Source organism: Micromys minutus (assembly GCF_963924665.1).
Source record: "Micromys minutus genome assembly, chromosome: 24".
NCBI lineage: Eukaryota > Metazoa > Chordata > Mammalia > Rodentia > Muridae > Micromys > Micromys minutus.
The window spans coordinates 46,613,819-46,632,167 of NC_137959.1; the positions used below are offsets into that span (position 1 = coordinate 46,613,819).

Below are 18,349 nucleotides of genomic sequence, written 5' to 3' on the forward strand. Positions count from 1 at the left end.
CTGTGTGTGTCTGTGTCCTGATTTTTTTTTCTTCTTATAAGGAAACCAATCAGGTTGGACTGGAGTCACCCTGGTGGCCTCATTTTAACTTCTGGATTGAGACAGTCACACTGTGTGGTTCTGAGTTTAGGATTCAGAATGGGTCCATAGGAACAGTTTAGCTTGTAGCCAGAAGTCAGAATCTACCCAGATCCTAGAGGCTTAGAAATTGAGGCAGACAGACAGGCAGACACACAGACAGACAGACTCACACTGTTTTGTTTGATTTACTTTTTCTGACTACAAATAGCAAACTATGTTTTACAGAGATTTTAGAATCCGGAAGATAGAACTGAGAACATACACACATGTGTATATACATATACACACAGACACACACACACATGCACACACACATGTATATACATATACACACATATATATGTATATACATATACACACAGACACACATGCACACACATATACACAGACACTCATTGTATATGGGATCATTCTGTAAACACCTTATATCCTGTTTTCTTTCTTTTCCTCTCTCCTCTTTCTTCTTCCTCCTCCTCCCCCTTCTTTTCCAAGACAAGATCTCTGGGTTAGCCTTCAGCTCACAATCCTCCTGCCTCAGGCTCTCTGGTGCTGAGGTGACAGGCATGCCCCGCCTCACATAGGCTTTTTCCTCTTTATCTGTCTCTCATGATCACTTTGCTATGGTGTTCTGAATTCTTTGAATAGACTGCAGACTGTCTCCACATGTAGACATGCCAGGGTTCATGGAGCCCTCCTTGGCGCACAGTCATGGCTCATGCTGTCTCCTCTGGACCACAGAGGCCGGTGTCCGCTCATCACAGACCTCTGCTTCCCTAGGAAAATGGACTGGACTATGAAGCTTGCCTGGTGGCTCAGTGTGACGCCCTGGTGGATGCCCTGACTCGCCAGAAAGCCAAGCTGCTCACCAAGGTGACCAAAGAGAGGGAGCACAAGCTGAAGGTGAGAGCAAGCGACCTCTCTGTCTGTCCCTATGACGTCGTTGGCACCTAACACAGGGCGGCACTGCCTTCAGCAGCTCTGCCTGGATGTGGCTCTGAGTTGGCTGATCCAGTTACTTGGGAGGCAGAGGAGCCTCCGGCAGTCTCCAAAGCCAGGTGGCCTTCGACTTCCTGCCGTCTTCAAATCAGCCTGTCCTCTCCCTTTTGCTCTGGACTCCTGGGTCTGTTGAGGGGCAGTATGGGAGGGTGGGAAGATCTTGCCTAATGAGAGAGACAGTGACAGAAACACTCTGGCCTGGCTCAGGTCTCCAGCTCTGTCTCCTTCAGACTCTGATATCTCATGAACCTATAATTGGCAGTGAGTGTGGCCAGGTTCTTTCTGCCAAGGAACATGGAGTTCTGTTCCTTATCTGGCATTAAGTTCCTGGCTCAGGGAAAGGCTCAGAATGCCCTAGAGTGGTTCCAAGGAGCTCTGTGCTAGAGGCACATAACTCAATTAGCAAACGCAGTTTGTTTTTCTCTTTTAGAGAGGGTCTCAGGTAGCCCAGGCTGGCCTCAAACAGGTAGCCCAGGCTGGCCTCAAAGTTGATACATAGCTGAGGATAACTTTGAACTGCTGATTCTCCTGCTTCCACCCCTGAGTGCTGGGATTCCAGACACGTACCATGATTCCAGGCTTTATTTGGTGCTTCAGGCACTAGACAAAGTACTTCACCAACTGAGCTACATCCCTGTCTCAGAAACACTATCTTAGTGTATCTGTTTTTTGAGGTAGGGACTTGCTATGTAGTCTTTGGTGGCCACAAACTATGAAACTCAGTATTTATCCCAGCCTTCCTGAGTACAACACCCGGCTCAGAAGGCAGCACTTTAAAGAGAAAAGGTTGTATGTTAGAAAGGAACCGTGAGTACTGGGAAGAGGGTGCAGACAACCCTCCAAACAGTCCCTGATCAGTGGCAAGTCCAAGGCAGGACGCTGGCTGCATCATGGAGACCACCATACCCTTTCTGTGCTGTCCTGAGCCCAGAATTCCTCGCTGTGCTGGAAGTGGGCCTGATAATTCCCCAGCAATGACTAAAATGCAGGGGCCACACTGCGCTGCCCTTCTGAGCTCCGGTGCCCAGTCACGAGCTGGTTGTAACCCGGCTGCTTTCTCTCACACGTGGGCTCCCTCTCTCTCCCCACTGCAGATGGTTTGGGACCAGATCAACCACTGCACTCTGAAGCTACGCCAGTCCACCGGCCTGGTGGAGTACTGCCTGGAGGTGATGAAGGAGGACGACCCCTCTGGGTTCCTGCAGGTGAGCATCCCAACAGGGACTATCACAGACCTTCCACCAAGCCGGCTCGTGCTCTAGGCCTTGGCCAGGACTTGAACAGATTCTCCTTTGTTCTGTAAGGACAAAGGTCTGGGCTGTCATCATGGCTCTGACCTTCCCTAATTCTGCATCAGCCATAAAGAAGTGGACAGGCATAATCTCTAGGGACTAAGTGCAATGCTTCCGTCTTCCTCCCAGTGGTGGGATAGTGGTCCGTGCCAACTGAGCTGGACAGTCTGCACAGAGAGGTGAGGAGCAGAATCCCTTCCCACAGAGAGGGTGCAGCCTTGCTGGGTCCATTGCTGCAGTATTTAGGCTAATGAGGACATGCATTCCGAGATTCATGATCGTGTGGGAGAAGTGACGGGCCCCATTGCTTACTCTCCAGAGGGGCTGAAGGGATGGCTCAGTGTTTAAGAACTTAATGCCCTTGCAGAAGACCTGGGTTTGGTCCCTAGCATCCACGTGGTGATACACCACGATCCTTAGCTCCAGTTTCAGGAGGCCCCATGCCCTTTTCTAATCTCCTTGGGCACTAGCCACACACTTGGTGCACAGACATACATGCAGGCAAAACTTCCATACACATAGGGACAAAAATAGATCTAAAAAGAAGAGGAGGAAAAGCAGAAGATGCAGTGTTGTGGCTTTTTGGGGACATCTGCGCAGGTCTTGGAAGCAGTATTTTGCAGCAAAGGAAGGCAGAGCCCCAGGTGTGACTTGCAGTCAGGCAAGGACTTGCAGAGGAAAGCATTGAGATATCTGGGAGGAGACACAGCAGGAAGACATGGGCTTCAGAACTTGGGGGCACAGGAAGTACTTCCTTCACACTGAGGAATGAATTGCTAGTATGTTTCACTTTGCAAAGTAAGAGACTTGGCCAGACAGATGTATGTGTGACATATGTTTACATATCTGAAAAAATCACCACGACTTCATAATAGAGCTTGCCCACTCTAACACACACACAGACATACACACACAGACACACAGACACACATACACACACACACACACACACACACACACTTGCATGCACACAAACATGCCTGTGTGGGTGAACTGTGTCTGAAACAACACAGCATATCTACGAGGTCAGGGGTCACTTAAGCTTGGCCATGGCTCGATGGTCTAGGCTCAGTCCACTTCCTCTTCCCCTCACTGAGCTATAGACAAAGCTGAGCCCTTCCCCCACAAACACTGGCAGCTCTTCATCTGCAGAGCCAACCCTTCTGTCTGTGCTCCCTTTAAGATCTCAGATGCCCTGATCAAGCGTGTGCAGACCTCTCAGGAGCAGTGGGTCAAAGGTGCCCTGGAGCCCAAAGTATCTGCAGAATTCGACCTGACTCTGGACAGCGAGCCGCTGCTGCAAGCCATCCACCAGCTGGATTTCGTCCAGATGAAATGTAGGGGTGAGCCGCGATCGGACCCATGTGGTGGTGCTGCCTCTCCAGGGGGCACACAGGCTAAGGGCAGCTGGGTGGTGGTGACAGAGGCTCGTCATGCAGGGTGGCAGAGGGAAGGAGGAGGATCCTGGGTCCTAACCAGGCCAGGTGAGCTGCTGCTGAACTCGAGCTGCCTTTTGTAGACCAAGGGTCGAGGACAGGAAGCGGGATGGACAGGGGCAGCTTAGGAGGAGGAGGGAGGAAAAGAGAAAGGGGGAAGGAGAAAAGTGATGGGGAGGAAGAGGAGGGAGGAAAGGGGAGGGGAGGAGAGGAAGTGGGGAGAAGGGAGGAGAGGAAGGAAAAGGAAGAGAGAGAGGGGAGGAGCAAAGAAGAGGAGGGAGAGAAGGAAGGAAGAGGAAGAGAGAGTTGAGGGAAGCAGAGGAAGGAGAGGAGAGGGAAGAGGGAGGAGAAGAGAGAGTTGAGGAAGGAAGAGGATGAGAGGGGAGGAGGAAAGAGGAGGAGAGAAAAAGAGGAGGGAGGGGAGGAGGGAGGGAAAGAGGGAAAAGGAGGAGAGAAAAAGAGAAGGGAGTGGAGGAGGGAAGAAGAGAGAGGGGAGGAAGGAGATAGAGAAGGAGGGACTGGAGAAGAGAGGAGAAAGGAAGCAAAGGATGAAGGGAAGAGGTCAGGAGGAGCTACAGGAAGCTTTGAAGGTGGCAGAGGGCAGGGCTGCCAGGGCCCCAAGGCAGGAACAAGTTTCTGCTCAGAATAGGAAAAGCAGGATGGACCAGTGGAAGGCGGTGGGAGCTGGGTTCGGGGAGCCAAGAGGGACCCACAGCCAAGGTCAGTGATGCTTGAACAGCTTGGCCTGTCCCAGAGCTTACAGCAGATGGCCAGAACTGGGCTCCTGTCCTAGGCACCATCTTCCCCGAGACGCCCAGGGCTCTTTCAGCAGGGAAGACAGGCAGTGCTGTGTCGGGGATCCATGTGGCTGACCTCAGGCCATTCTGAGCTCACTCTCATTCAAGTTGCACCTGGGTAAGGTTTGGAAAGTCCACCTGCCCAGGTGTAAATGAGACACAGTCACAAGGAGCAGGTGCCCTGGCAGGAGGGTAACTGTGGCCAGGGAAGGTAGTCCTGGAAATTGGGGCTTCAAGGCAAGAAGTGTGGGGCATAGGTCTGAATTTTAGGGTGTGAGAGGAATAAGCAAGGTCTCCTTCAGCCAAGTAGAGGGAGGAATAGGCTGAATTAGTTATGTGTTCATGACACAGACTCATCTTCCTGGACACCAGACAATAAGTTCTTTATGGGACTGAAGAGATGGCTCAGTGGTTAAGAGCACTGACTGCTCTTCCAGAGGTCCTGAGTTCAAATCCCAGCAACCACATGGTGGCTCATAGCCATCTGTAATGAGATCTGAAGCCCTCTTCTGGTGTGTCAGAAGACTGCTACAGTACTCAGATACATACATAAATAAATAAATCTTTAAAAATTAAAAAAAAAAGTTCATTCTGAGTGAAGATGAGACAGGCAGGTTTATAGAACAAGTCTTGCTGTTTCCACTTCTAAATCAGACCGGAGTGGCCCGTGTCTCCATCTAGACCCATTTGAGCCTGAGCACAGATGTATTCAGGTCTTCCTGTTTGGCTTCAGTGAGCTCAGAGCATGCAGGATTCAGTTCCTCAGTCCATGGATTGGCTACCCAGCCCTCTGAGGTCATACCTGGTGCCATGGTCTAGTCCCCTGACCTTGCAAATCCACCGTGAATGTTCCAACCCCCTGAGCACTTTGTCCCTCCCCTGTATCAGTGACCTTTATGTCACACCTGAGATGATTGATTTATACAAGATGAAGGATTTTGGGGGTGTTAGTCTGTGATTGGCCTGTTGCTTTGGCGAGCATGTCACCACAGAGCCCAGCCCGTCACTGAAGGAGAAAGAGGAGACAGCCAGGCTCCTTCATGTGCACACCAAGGTGACCATTTGTCCCCTTGAGAGGTTTTACCATCCCCCAGGAGTACCGTCCTGGGGAGCAAACCTTTAACATGGGTGTGGCTGCTTATACTCTAATGCTAATTGGGCCCCCCAAAACTTTGCAGGAGAGGGTCTGCACATAGCTTCTGGAAACCTGCTCCCAGTTCATTCTAATCGGTAAATAAAGACTCCAGCAGCCAATAGCTGTGGAGAAAAGACAAGAGGCATAACTTAGGGTTTCCAGTTTAGGACCGAGAGGAGACACCATGCCTTAGGAGTGTGCAGGAGAGGAAAGAGGATAGCGGCCATGGAAGGGTAAGAATGCAGGCGAGAGAAGCAGAGCCGCCATGTAAAGGGGCCAAGAGAACAAGGCCCACAGGGTTGGTTGTTCAACTGGGTCAAGAGCAGCCACGATGGGACATAGAAATTAGTAACTGTTAACTCTGAGCTGTCGGTGGGAGGTAGGTTCTAACATCATGGAGGTTAGGCAGTTGCCCAGCTATTGTGCTGTTTAAGGCATATTAAAATGTAAAGGCTGCATGCGTGTCTTTCTTCCGGGAACATAAATGGTCTAAGGTGGGAAGAAACCCACCTTGGTATTATAGTGAGTGACACTGTATATACGTGGGCCTTTGGGGGGCAGTAAATCAGACAAGCACCTCCGTTTCCTGCCCAAGTGTGAGTGACAGGATGACCCTCACATGGTTTCCTGCCCTGCATCTGCTGTCTGAACCCACACAGGTGACTGTGCGGTATGGACCACCCTGAGGTTACTTGGTGCGCCTGTGACCTTGGTGGGCAGATGGAAAGGAGGACTTCCTTCCTGGGGTCACAGGTCCCAAGGGTTGAGACGGACTGGGGTGGCCTGGGGCCTGCAGGAAGGTTCTGCTGGCTGACCAGAGCGATCCCTGTGACAGTGCCACCTGTGCCCCTGCTGCAGCTGGAGAAGTGCTGCACCCGGAACAACAGCGTCACCCTGGCCTGGAGGACCCCGCCCTTCACCCACAGCCCTGCGGACGGCTACATCCTGGAGCTGGATGACGGCGATGGAGGGCAGTTCCGGGTGAGCCGGCTGCTGCTGGTCAGGGGCAGTGTCCAGGGAGCCCTGTGTGGTTTGAGAACCCCTGCAGGACCGGCCTGTGAGGCTGCTACCCTAAGACAAGTACCTTGAACACAAAGTCGGCCAGCCTGGGCTCTTGAGAGGTCTAGCACTTCCTTGGGAGATAGCAGTGGGCGGTGCCACAGCCTCAGGGAGAAGTGTCTGTCAGAGAATTCTGGGAGGTGCCACACAGGCTATGTGGGCTGACAACTCGAGAGCACCGCCTACATGCGTACTCTTTGCACAGGCTATCCCATACCACACCAGCCTCCCACGCAATTCTTTCCTGAGGTTTTTCACACTACCTTTAGTCCACACAGTCCTTTGCTGGGCTATTTTTAATCCAGCTTTCTGGTTTTGACACCAGGGTGGTTGGGCAGGTTCCTGTCTTGGCAGCACATGTTTCTGCAAATGTAAGGTGGTCTCTGAGTTCTTTCAAAATGTGGCAAGCTGCTGGTCCGTGAAGACCCATGAAAAGAGATGCTGGACGGGTGTGGTGGCTCCTGCCTGGAATCCCAGCACTGGGATCAAAGGCTAAGGCAGAAGAACTGAGGGTTCGAGGCCAGCCTGGGCTACAGAGTAACATCTTGTTAAAACAAGCCAGCACATTAGTGAGTGAGACAGAGGAAGCCCAGAGTGAGTGGGGATAAAGTAAAACTCTAGAGAATGAAAATCAAGATCCAGAAGCTAGCATAGGCAGGGTCACAGAGCAGACGCTGATCTCGGGGGCAGGAGGCTTTGCAGGCAGCCCTTTCCTGGCAGTCTAATGGTAGAGGCAGAGAACTTTCAGGGAACATCCTAGAATAGCTTCACCCCTGCAGCCCCGTCTTCCCAGGACCCTGAGACAGAAAGGCCAGCTATTTGAGAGGACTGTGCAAAGCCCGGGCCCCATGAGGGTTAGCAGCACAGGTTGGAATTTCGCTCGTCTGGTGCACCAGTTGGTGTGAGGGCACTTGTGCTCTTGATGTGTGTACCTCAGGGGAACCTCTGGACGCTCTGAGGCTGAGTGAGTGCTGTTGCTCTTTCAGGAAGTGTACGTCGGCAAGGAGACCCTGTGCACCATTGACGGGCTTCACTTTAACAGCACCTACAATGCCAGAGTCAAAGCCTTCAACTCCTCGGGTGTTGGGCCCTACAGCAAGACCGTGGTCCTACAGACGTCTGATGGTGAGCAGTCCCCAGCTGTGCAGTGGGCCTCAGGTGCATATCCTGGGGGTGGGGGCAGGGCAGGAAGAAGCTAGTGTCACCATTCAGTGGGGCCTAAAATTTGTGACCTTGGCCATATCTTGTCTCCTCTTTGTGTTTCAATCTTCTACCTACAAGGCGGGCCCCCCCACCGATAGCCACTTCTAACAGCACCTGGGTCATGTGGGGGATGGTAGGAGTCAGAGCTTCAGCAGATATCCCTGGCTGTGGGGCCAACCGGCCTGCGTGTCTGGGCTCCTTAGCAAGGCTGGATCTCTGGAAGAGAGACTTGGGGAGCACAGAGCAGGGGGAGAAAGAGAGGGGGACGGGTGTTTTTATTGCTGTGACAAAGAATCCTCCTGTGGTGACCAAAATCAGCCTGGGGAGGAAAGGATTTATTTCATCTTCTAACTCTCAGGTCAGACAACATCACTGACAGAAGCCAGGAAAGAAACTGAAACAGAGGCCATGGAGGAGTGCAGCTTATTGGCTTAATCCTCACAGCTTGCTCAGCCTGCTTTCTAATATAACTCAGCCCCACCTGCCTTGGGGCGGCACCGCCCACAGTGGCCTGGGCCCCTCCCCTGTCAATCATGAGTCAGGACAACACCAGATAGACTTGCTTATGAGCAGATCTTACAGGGGCATTTTCTGAATCTAGGTTCTCTCTTCCCAGATAATGTAGGTGTCTGTCAAGTTGGCAAAAACCAATCATCACAGAGTGTGACTGTGGCTGTGTGAGTGTGTGAGTGTGTGAGTGTGTGCGCATCCCATATAGACCACTGGCTGCAGTGAATGGACTCTGTTAGAAGCAACCTTGGCTATACAGCAAAATCTGTGTTGTGGTGGGGGGTGAGGGGAGGTGAGAGGAGAAGGAGGGAGGGTCGTGGAGAGATTCTTGAGCCTGTTCTTTCTGCCTCCTTCCCCACCCAGTGGCCTGGTTCACCTTTGACCCCAACTCTGGCCATCGGGACATCATCCTGTCTAATGACAACCAGACAGCCACCTGCAGCAGCTATGATGACCGGGTGGTGCTAGGCACAGCTGCCTTCTCCAAAGGTGTTCACTACTGGGAGCTGCACGTGGATCGCTATGACAACCACCCCGACCCAGCCTTCGGGGTGGCCAGGGCCAGTGTGGTCAAGGACATGATGCTGGGCAAGGATGACAAGGCCTGGGCCATGTACGTGGACAACAACCGCAGCTGGTTCATGCACTGTAACTCCCACACCAACAGGTGCGTGCACCCAGCCCTCCAAGCCTCAGGGTGGGGACAAACTTCGTGTAGACCCATTGCTTTGTCCCCAAGGGTTGGGGGAGAAGCCATTTTTAAGGCACTTTGTTCTGTAGTTTCAGGGGGGTGGAGAAAGGCCTGGAGAAGGAAACCTTTTGCCTTTGGCGTAACTGAAAGTACTTGATGGGGTGGGGGCAGCTCCGGCGGGGTGGGGGCAGCTCCGGCGCAGCGGCTCCCCCTCCCCAGCTGGCCTCACAATGGCTTTCTGCGGAGAGCTTAATTTGTGGTTTTCTTAATGGTGTTGCTCCAGTTTTCCCTGCAACCATCATGCTAAGCCTGAGTCACCACACAGGGCTAATGGGATGCTTGTTTCCCGCAGAGGGAGCCGAAGCCATTGCCACGGCTGCTGGTTTGCCTGGGATGACCCTGGCACTGCCCCAGGGAAAGAGCAAAGAACCATAGTCTCATGGAGCTGACCTCACTGGGCTCCTGGCAGGGTCAGTCTGCCCCTAGGGCTCCTGTGTTCTCTTCTAAGCAGCTCTGAACTGCTTTCTTCAGAATGAGTGACCCAGCTTCTCTCCCAGGAACATGCCTGAGGCCCCCCAGGGCCCTACCTGACCACTGTCTTTTCACTGGTAATGTCTTCCTCTCCAAAGGCTTATGGGAGGGGTAACAGCTGAACTCTCTAGCTGGGCCATGGAACTTACCAGGCACTGCAGGTTAACCAAGTAAAATAGTCTGGCCGGGTATTGCAGACTAAGTGACGCAGGCCGACCAGGTGATGTGGATTTACTTCTACCCGGTGACCTTCCCCACCTCTAACCCACAAAGGGGCCACCACCACCCTGGCCTACCAGTTCCATGCCTATGTGCTTGAGCAAGCCCAGTGTCTAGTTGTTCTGATGGCGCCAGTAATAAGCTCAAGAGTGCATTGGATACGTGGAAACTACCTGAGCACCCTTAGTTTTTGCAAAAGCCCCATTTCTGTTGCAGGTTATGAGGTAGGGTTAGACAGGTAGGAATTCACTCAGACATGGGAAGAATGAGAGGTGCTGTGGGATTCAGAGAAGACCCCAGTGGAGGACCATGGTGGGAACCCCTCAATCCCCAGGTCACAAGTTGCCCTAGTCCCCAAATGCTCTGGAGCCTTTGCCAGGCAGCTCCTTGGCTTCCCAAGAGAGGACCAGAAGGATGAGGGCCAAAAGATAGGAGAGGGAGGCACTCGTCCCATGTCCCCGTGTGGGGCAGACACTTCCTCAGAAGCCAGACCCTGCTCCCAGACCTGACCTTGATCCTAAAACAGGCCGGTCAGACTTGTCACTCCTCCCAGCTGGTGGCCAGCATTAGCATTGCACTGACTGCCCAGTCTGCTGGGCGCCTCTTCACGTGGCTCTGGAGGAACGGCGTGCTCCTGGTTGGCCCATCAGGTCTTCCTAAAGAATTCATCTCAGGGTCTCTTCTCATCTCTCACGTCTACTCCTGGCTTAATCCCAACGGAGGACTCAGTTTCCTCCCAGGGCTGAGCAAGGTAATATCAAGGGAGCCCTTAGTTAACGGGTTCAAGGCAAAGCCTTCCAGGTCCTTGACTTAAAGTTCCTCCTTACTCAAAGTCAGATTTGTACCATCTCAGAAATGTCACGGTCCTAACATTCGCCAAGCGATCTAAAACTAGAGCGGTCACCCGTGGAGTGCCGACTGCGAGAAAACCTGATTCCCAGTTCTCTCTCATGCGTGCCTCTCCCACCATGTGCTGCTAGTTCCCTGGGATGGTTCTGGGCACATGAACTGAAGGGGCACGTCCTTTTGAATGCCTCTGGGCCTTGGTATCTGCATCTCCATCTATCTCGGGACCACCACAGGACTAGAAATGGAAAGATGACCATGTTACTTCTCTTCTGCTTGGTGCCCTATGATTTCAGGGGATCCACGTAGCTGCAATCTCATCCCCTGGTGTGTAGATCTCAGACACTAGGGATAAGAAGGGGCTGAGTAGCCTTGGTGCCTTAGGGCTGTCTTTTCTTGTCACACACACACACACACACACACATACACACACACTTGGAGGCTAGTTTTGAATGAAGGTGTTTTCAACATCCCTTGGGGTGTTCTGAGTTACTGTCACATCATGATCTGGGTGTGATGACAGGTTTTCCTGGCTTACCTTCCCAGGACTGAAGGTGGTGTGTGTAAGGGGGCCACTGTGGGTGTGCTGCTGGACCTGAACAAGCACACTCTGACCTTCTTCATCAATGGGCAACAGCAGGGCCCCACAGCCTTCAGCCACGTGGACGGGGTCTTCATGCCTGCCCTCAGCCTCAACCGAAATGTGCAGGTACTCTGGGAGCCTGCCCCGTCCCTGCTATTTCTCTGCTTCGTGTGTGTGTGTGTGTGTGTGTGTGTGTGTGTGTGTGTGTGTGTGTGAGAGAGAGAGAGAGAGAGAGAGAGAAGTCCTAAGTACTGTACTTGTTTCCTACTTGATCACTTGGAGCAAACTGGCCCCATGGGGCTCCAGGAAGGAACAGGGGCCCAGTACCCCAAGGGGAATGACTGTCACAGGAGCTCCTGACACAGGCCAGGTGGAGGCATCCTTTGCTTCTAATAGATTCCTTCTGTCTCTGGAGCTATCAAGGGACCTGCCATGTGTCTTCTGCCCTGCAATGGTTCCGAAACAGTCCTGTGCTGGTGACTTGAGAGGGGGTCTGAGGATCACAGTGTGAGCTGGAAGAGACAGCAGCAGGCACAGAGACTCAGCTTCCAGAAGCCGAGCCTCTCTGCCACGGGGCTCCGAGGCTCTAACCAACAGGGACTCCAGCTGCTCACCACAGTAGCTCCCATTATGAGGCGGGGAGCACAAGGTGCCATGGCCCTTAGCAATGTGGGGAGGGCAGATGAGTTCTTCAGCATGTGGTCAGTGCTGTGGACAACCTCTTCTGCCCCTTGTTCCCTCCCCTCTGTCTCCTCAGTCTCCCGCCTCTTCCTCTTGTGTTAGGGACCGGACCCAGGGTCTTGTGCAAGCTCTCTGCCACTGAGCCAATCCCTGCTGGTTTCATCTTTTCCAGGTCACCCTGCACACAGGACTGGAGGTGCCAACAAACTTTGGACGGCCAAAACTGTCAGGCAACTAGCCTGGTGGCTCCCACTGCCGAGCTGACCGCGAAGGAGGGCCTCGCGGAGGACCAGGGCACAACACAGAGCCCCGGGTACCAGCAGCCAGTGGACATCTGAAAATGCTTTAAGCGGGGGAATTGAGAACAAATGAAATGCAAGTCACACGACCATATTGTGGCCCCCATGTCAGGAGTGGCCTTTCACCTTTATGCCACAAAGCTATGGTCCCCGGGCTGCCCTCAAGATAGTGCTTCAGACAGACACCTTTTGTTTCCAGCTTCTGACATGTTTGAAAACATTGATTTCCTCTTAAGTTGTTTTTCTTCCCCCACCTCCCCAGAGGGAGAGAGGAAGGCAGACTCTCAGACTGGTATCCCAGGATGAATTGGCACTGTGATGCCACTTTCATGCCTGCGTACAGCCCATTGCTAGGACTCTGCTACTTCTGGAGTCCCAGGCTGGCAGCTTGTCACCTCTGCGGAGAAAAACAACCTTGAGCCTCTGGGATATGCAGTTTCCAATTCACTGCAAATGCATTAGAAAGGGACAGTAATCATTAATGAACTGCTAGGACCCTTCAAAAAGGCTTCCTTAGGGTCTGTATGATTACCCGTGTGCTCTCAATCATTCTCTCTCTCTCTCTCTCTCTTTCTCTCTCTCTCTTTCACACACACACAAACACACACTCACACACATGTATGTAACAATCTATTACATTTTATTCATCCAGTTCTTAGTTATGAACGGAAACACTGGAATCCAAGACAGTGACACATCTTTGCACAGTGGTGGCTTTCTCTAGATCCTGCTTCCACAAAACCCGATGGACATATATCTGCACTGCCTTCCTGGGCTGAGCCTTGATCACAGAAGCAGCAGAGCCCCGGAAGACCTTGCACCGCAGTAAGCCTCATGGCTTCGCCCAGTGTCCTCTTTGAAGCACCATGAACTCACGAAGAGGCCGTGGTGGTGTCAGGATGTGACTGTTGAGACCCCAGAGAAAGGCTGAAACTAGATGGCCACACCCTACAACTTCTCGCTCCACACGAGCCAGGGTTCCCTGGGACGCAGGGAGTCTTCCTTCTTCCGAGGAGCTCTGCCCTTGTGGGGAGAGCTCCACACAGTCATCCTGCCTTCAGACCCTGTGTGCTCACTTCCTGTCTCCTGCGGTCTCCAGCTCTGCCTCCCTTGAAAAGAATTCGTCTCATCAGGCATTTCATTTCGCACAGAGAAACGACTTGCCTGTCAGCTGGGCTATTTTTATCCAACGGACCTGCGCTCCGACCCCAACTGCTTCCTCTCCACCTCTGTGCTCAGGCCCTACCCTGGTTCCTCAGTACCCACTGCTGGGCTGCACAGACCCGTCAGTCAGTCCTACCTCACAATTCTTCCTCACGGCCCTTGTTTCCTCAAATACTCCAGGTCACCAGGAGCCGTTGGGCCTCCACACTGGGCCCCGGGGCCATCTTTGCTGCACAGGCTTAGCCTTGGCTTCTCTGGACTCTCCCTGCTAAGTGGTCTCTGACTCACGACTCCATCCCAGCCCTCAGGGCAGCCACAGGACCCCAGCCACTGTACCCTCAGTTGCTCAGCACCTTCTGCTCTCTTTCCTACAGCTTTGGCCACAGCCACAGCTCTGAAAGGGAGAGACAGGTACTTTGAAGGGAAGACCAGGGGGAGCCCAGGAAGCCACGTGTGAGCCTTGGTTGTAGTGGTGGTGGTCCAGGCGTTGGCCGTCTGGTGGGAGAAAGAATGGGGTAGAAAGGCTGGTCACAGGAGTCCCTTACAGTCTCAAAGCTTGGGCCAATCACCTGCTTGGGGATCAGGAATCACTTGAGCAGATCGGTACCTGTGGATAGCTTTGGGGAGATAAGAAAGTGGCCATAATCCCAGGTGACTTTTTTTTTTTTGGTGCTGGAGAACCCAATCCATGGCCTTGGCCCTCACATGCCAGGAAAGTGCTCTGCCACTGAGCCCCGGCTCTTCAGGAGGCCACTTTTCTCAGCCTCCTCCTCCTTTCCTTTTTCTCTTGTTTTCTTTGAGACCTGGTCTCACACTGTAGCCCAGGCTGGCCTGGAATTTACTATACAATTCAGGCTAGCCTTGAACTCACAGCAATCCTCCTGCCTCAGCCTCCTGAGTACTGGGATTACAGAGGTGAGCACCACCAACTCAGGTGACCTCTTTAAGGAGGGTCCCTAGAGTTGAGCAAGCAAAGACAGCTAGCTCCCTGTCCCCAACAGTAGTAGAAGTGGGCGGGGCTAGCTGTCTCTCTTTGCTCACCAGAGCCCAGAAGCAATATGCTGGTGCCAGGGACAGCCCCGGCAGCCCTGCACAGCCACCTCTCCCCTGCCTTCTGCACAGGGTGCCTTCCAGGGACAATAATGTGTGGAGGAGAGCAGGGTGGAGTGGTGCCTCACGCTTGGGTTTTGAGGCAATCGGAAAAGTGGCAAAGCCCTGTAATTCCGAGGGGGAGAGGGATTATGGGGTTCTGTCACACGGAGTCCTTAGCAGCTGGCACTTAGGTGCCCTGCTGTATAGAAACGATTTCAGTGTAAGGCTTTCCTTGGTGAGTCACTGAGAAGGACCTCGGGGTAAGTCTGTCAAATGTCTTCGAGAAAGAAATTCAGCTCTGGAGCCGATTCCCGGGGTGGGTCCGTGAATGCCAATCCCTTTTGAATGAATGTCCTTGACAAGTACCCACTGGCACCCACCCTACACACAACAGCTCTTCCTTCAGCACAGGACAGCAGCACCCACAAAGAGGCTTTTCCTCCTCTGTCCTGTCTGGGAACACAGCCCCAGTTTTAGAAGGCAGGTGCCAACCTTGGCAGTCTCACACGGTATGCGGTCCAGGCTGTACCTTCAGATCTTCACATGCTCCGTGGTTCCAAGGAGTACTCAGCTGCCCTGTAGCCCAAAGGAGTCCAGAGCCAGGAAGCAGTATGCTGATAGCAGTGTGGGCCCCAAAACATGGGCAAGCTCTGTGAGAGATGGGGGGAGGGGTGCCCACTTTACTGAGCTCTTTCTCTTGTTAAAGGTGCCCTAACCACTCTCAGGACCCAAGGGCAGTGACTGTGAGCGTGTGCCTTCCCCAGGGCAGCATGTCCTCCATTCTGTGAGGGAAAGGCTGAGTGGAGACTCAGCACAGGTGGTCCGGGTTTGCCTTTCACGAGGCGGTTACCAGTCCTTATGGCCTGCTGTGGAGAAGGAGGTGGAGGAAATCATTTGGAGATCTCAAGGAAGAACAGCACAGGACCCAGGGCTTTGTTTCTCTCCTGATTTGGGGTGGGGCCTGAGTACTGGAGAGCATTAAGCACCCCAAATTCCCAAAGACATCCAGATGCCCCCTTGGGGCTGACCTGGATCTGGGTCATGCTGATTCCTTGGATATTGACATTCATAGTGCTGATGGGCATGTCACCCACCCTGTGACACATAGGTCTGTCTCAAAGCCATTAGCATATGTCAACCCAACCTAAGAATTCTTCACAGGTCTTCAGTGAGAAGCAAAGGGCTCACATTTCTGCCAATCCCACCCCCATTCTTGCAAAGGAAAACTTCCCCTTTTTGGCCACAGTTTACTGACAGGAACAGGAACATCTTAATGGATTTGGGACCCTCAAGGGGTTAAAGAATTCTTATATATATTGTTAAAAGACTTTCAAAGTCCACACTAGTCCTGGGAACCCTGGTAGCCCAGGAAAAGCAGGTTGTCACTGACAGTCTGACAGCTGAGGGAAAGAGGCCTGAGGCACAGCCAGACAGCAGACGCAGGGCATGCCTCACTATACCCCTAAGCTAGCTTTGGTGTTGGCTCATGGCACGGATGGGATGAATCTCCCAACTGTTCCATGCCTCAGTATCCCTGCCTGCTACAGGACTGGATCTAATCTGAGTGATTGTGTGTCCTCTACCCACGGTATCTTCACCCAAGCTTCCCGTGACCAGGGCGGTATTTTTCACATTGCTGCCTGGTGTTTGACACAGTTCCCGTGACCACAGCAAGCACATTCCATTAGTGGAGAGCCTGGCTTAGTGTAGTGTTCCAGGGCCTTGAATGGGCCAAAGCTGTCAGCAGCCACCTCCTGAGCGCATGTGCTGTGCCCTAAGCCAAGAACATATACTAGCCAGCCTTTGCCTCCTGCTCCTTCCGTTCTGATCTCTAGGAATCCCCTCACCCCCAGGCATTTGACTTTTGTTTTTCCAACAGTGGGGATGGCTTTGGAAGTCACCTGAGAGTGTTATGACATACAGCTGAACTAGGGCCTCGAGGGGATAGCTGGTCACAAGTCCACAATTTTAGATGACTGACTGCTGCCTGGATTTCCGAGCATAAGCTAAGAAGGGTGGGAACCTGAATTTTTCCAAGAACAGGGCCTTACTCAGTGAGAGGAGCTGGGATCTGGCTCTAGGTGAAATGTTTCCCCCTAGAGTCCAGTTGCCGACTCAGCTCAGGGAAAGGGCCCAGAGGTGGGCTACAGGGGGCCCGGGCACCGCTGGGCACAGCTGTAAGCAAAGCCTACACCGGCCGAGCTAGCTGCCGGAGCTACTTGAGTGGCCTGTGGTGGCCTTTCCAACCCCAAGCCCCAGGAGACTGGACTTCCTAAGCACCCCACTTTCTCAGCACCAGTGGAGTGGGGTGTAGACACAACAGAAAACATGAATGCATGACATAGAATCGCTGCCTTTGCACTGCACGGCGCACTGAGCATGAACGGTGTTTGTATGTTGGCAGAGGAACTTAACAGAAACAGAAAGCTGTGTACCGTTGTTTGGCCCGACTCCCCGCCTTTCCTTGCCTTCTCCCCCCACTCTCCCTGATTCTGTCCCCAGTGGTTGGTATTTGGTGGCAGCTCTTGGTCCTGTGGATGTTTATGTCTCACTGAAAACACGGAGGGGTGGGCAGTGGTAAGGAAAGTAATTTTTTTCTAATTTTTGTATAGCTATTCACTAGCGTTTGTATTTTTTGAATTGCAAACACCGTTTTCTGGTTCTTGGGGGTTGGTTGAACTTCCTGTATTACTTCTTGGAAAACTTGAGTTTTATCACATTCTTAAACAGATTTGAAATAAATTCTTTTGACACTGCCAACAACTGAAAGACAGGTGTGTTCTGTGGTCACTGGTGAGGGGCCACTTCAGTTCCACAGACTGGCCCTGGATGACTACTGGTCAACTCCTAACTCTCAGGAAAGATGTGGTTTCAAATTACAAAGCACTATTTTCCACAGTGAAATTATAGTTTCACTTAAAAATGTTTATGCTTGTGTTGCATGCACACACGAGTGCAAACATGCCTGTGCATATATATGGAGATTGTAAATCACCTCAAGTATCCTTTTGATGCTGTCTTCTTTTTTTGAGACGGGTTCTTTAAAAATTTTTTTTTTCCTAAGACAGGGTTTCTCTGAGTAGCCTTGGCTGTCCCAGAACTTGATCTGTAGACCTGGTTGGCCTTGAGCTCACAGAGATCTGCCTGCAGTGAGGCTGGATGGGAGCAACCCCAGGACTCTGTCTCCACACTGCTAGAAACCTCAGTGCACTGTTCTCCACGTAGGCTCCAAGGTTCACACTAAGGCCCTCATGCTTACACGGCAAGATCTAACCGAGCCAGCTCTAATCAGCGACTCATTTTTGCAAAAGGCAAGGAGACTGGGGATATGTAAGAGTCCAGGATAGGGTTAAGCCAAGTGCAGCATGGCCCAGAGCATCACATTTGCCTGAAATGTGCCATATTTTTAATATTTGGAGACAAGGATTTCACTGTGTAGTCTTTGATGGTCTGGAATCTACTATGTACACTAGACTGGCTTTGAACTCATGGAGATGTATCTGTTTGCCATGGCCGCCTGAGTGCTGGGATTAAAGGCCTGTACCACCTTTAAGTAGCTCTCTCCAATTGTTCCCAAGACTAGTGAATGGGGCTCGGTTGGTGGGGTTTTGAGGGAGGCAAGCTCTCAAGGGAGGGAAGGCTGAAGTTTATTTCCTAGGAGTGATCTTGGAAGGAAGCAGGACCCAACAAGGGAGGTACTAAGACCCAATAAAAAGCTGAGCATAGTGGCCATT

The 18,349-nt window shown here is 52.3% G+C and overlaps 1 protein-coding gene across 2 annotated transcripts in view; it reads left to right on the top strand.

The window, feature by feature from the left end:
* The window catches only part of TRIM67 (tripartite motif containing 67), a gene marked incomplete at both ends in the record, with an annotated part of 32,957 nt that extends 20,659 nt beyond the window's left edge, over positions 1–12,298 (top strand). Inside the window, 8 exons of one of the 2 annotated variants that reach the window (XM_080936579.1) lie at positions 859–981; positions 2,172–2,282; positions 3,553–3,712; positions 6,573–6,718; positions 7,783–7,921; positions 8,873–9,176; positions 11,343–11,505; positions 12,233–12,298. In XM_080936579.1, the coding sequence (XP_080792705.1) occupies positions 859–981; positions 2,172–2,282; positions 3,553–3,712; positions 6,573–6,718; positions 7,783–7,921; positions 8,873–9,176; positions 11,343–11,505; positions 12,233–12,298 (1,212 nt within the window). The remainder of the gene's footprint in view (positions 1–858; positions 982–2,171; positions 2,283–3,552; positions 3,713–6,572; positions 6,719–7,782; positions 7,922–8,872; positions 9,177–11,342; positions 11,506–12,232) is intronic. The other variant, XM_080936580.1, reaches the window with a different exon arrangement.
* Between the last annotated feature and the right edge of the window lie 6,051 nt (positions 12,299–18,349).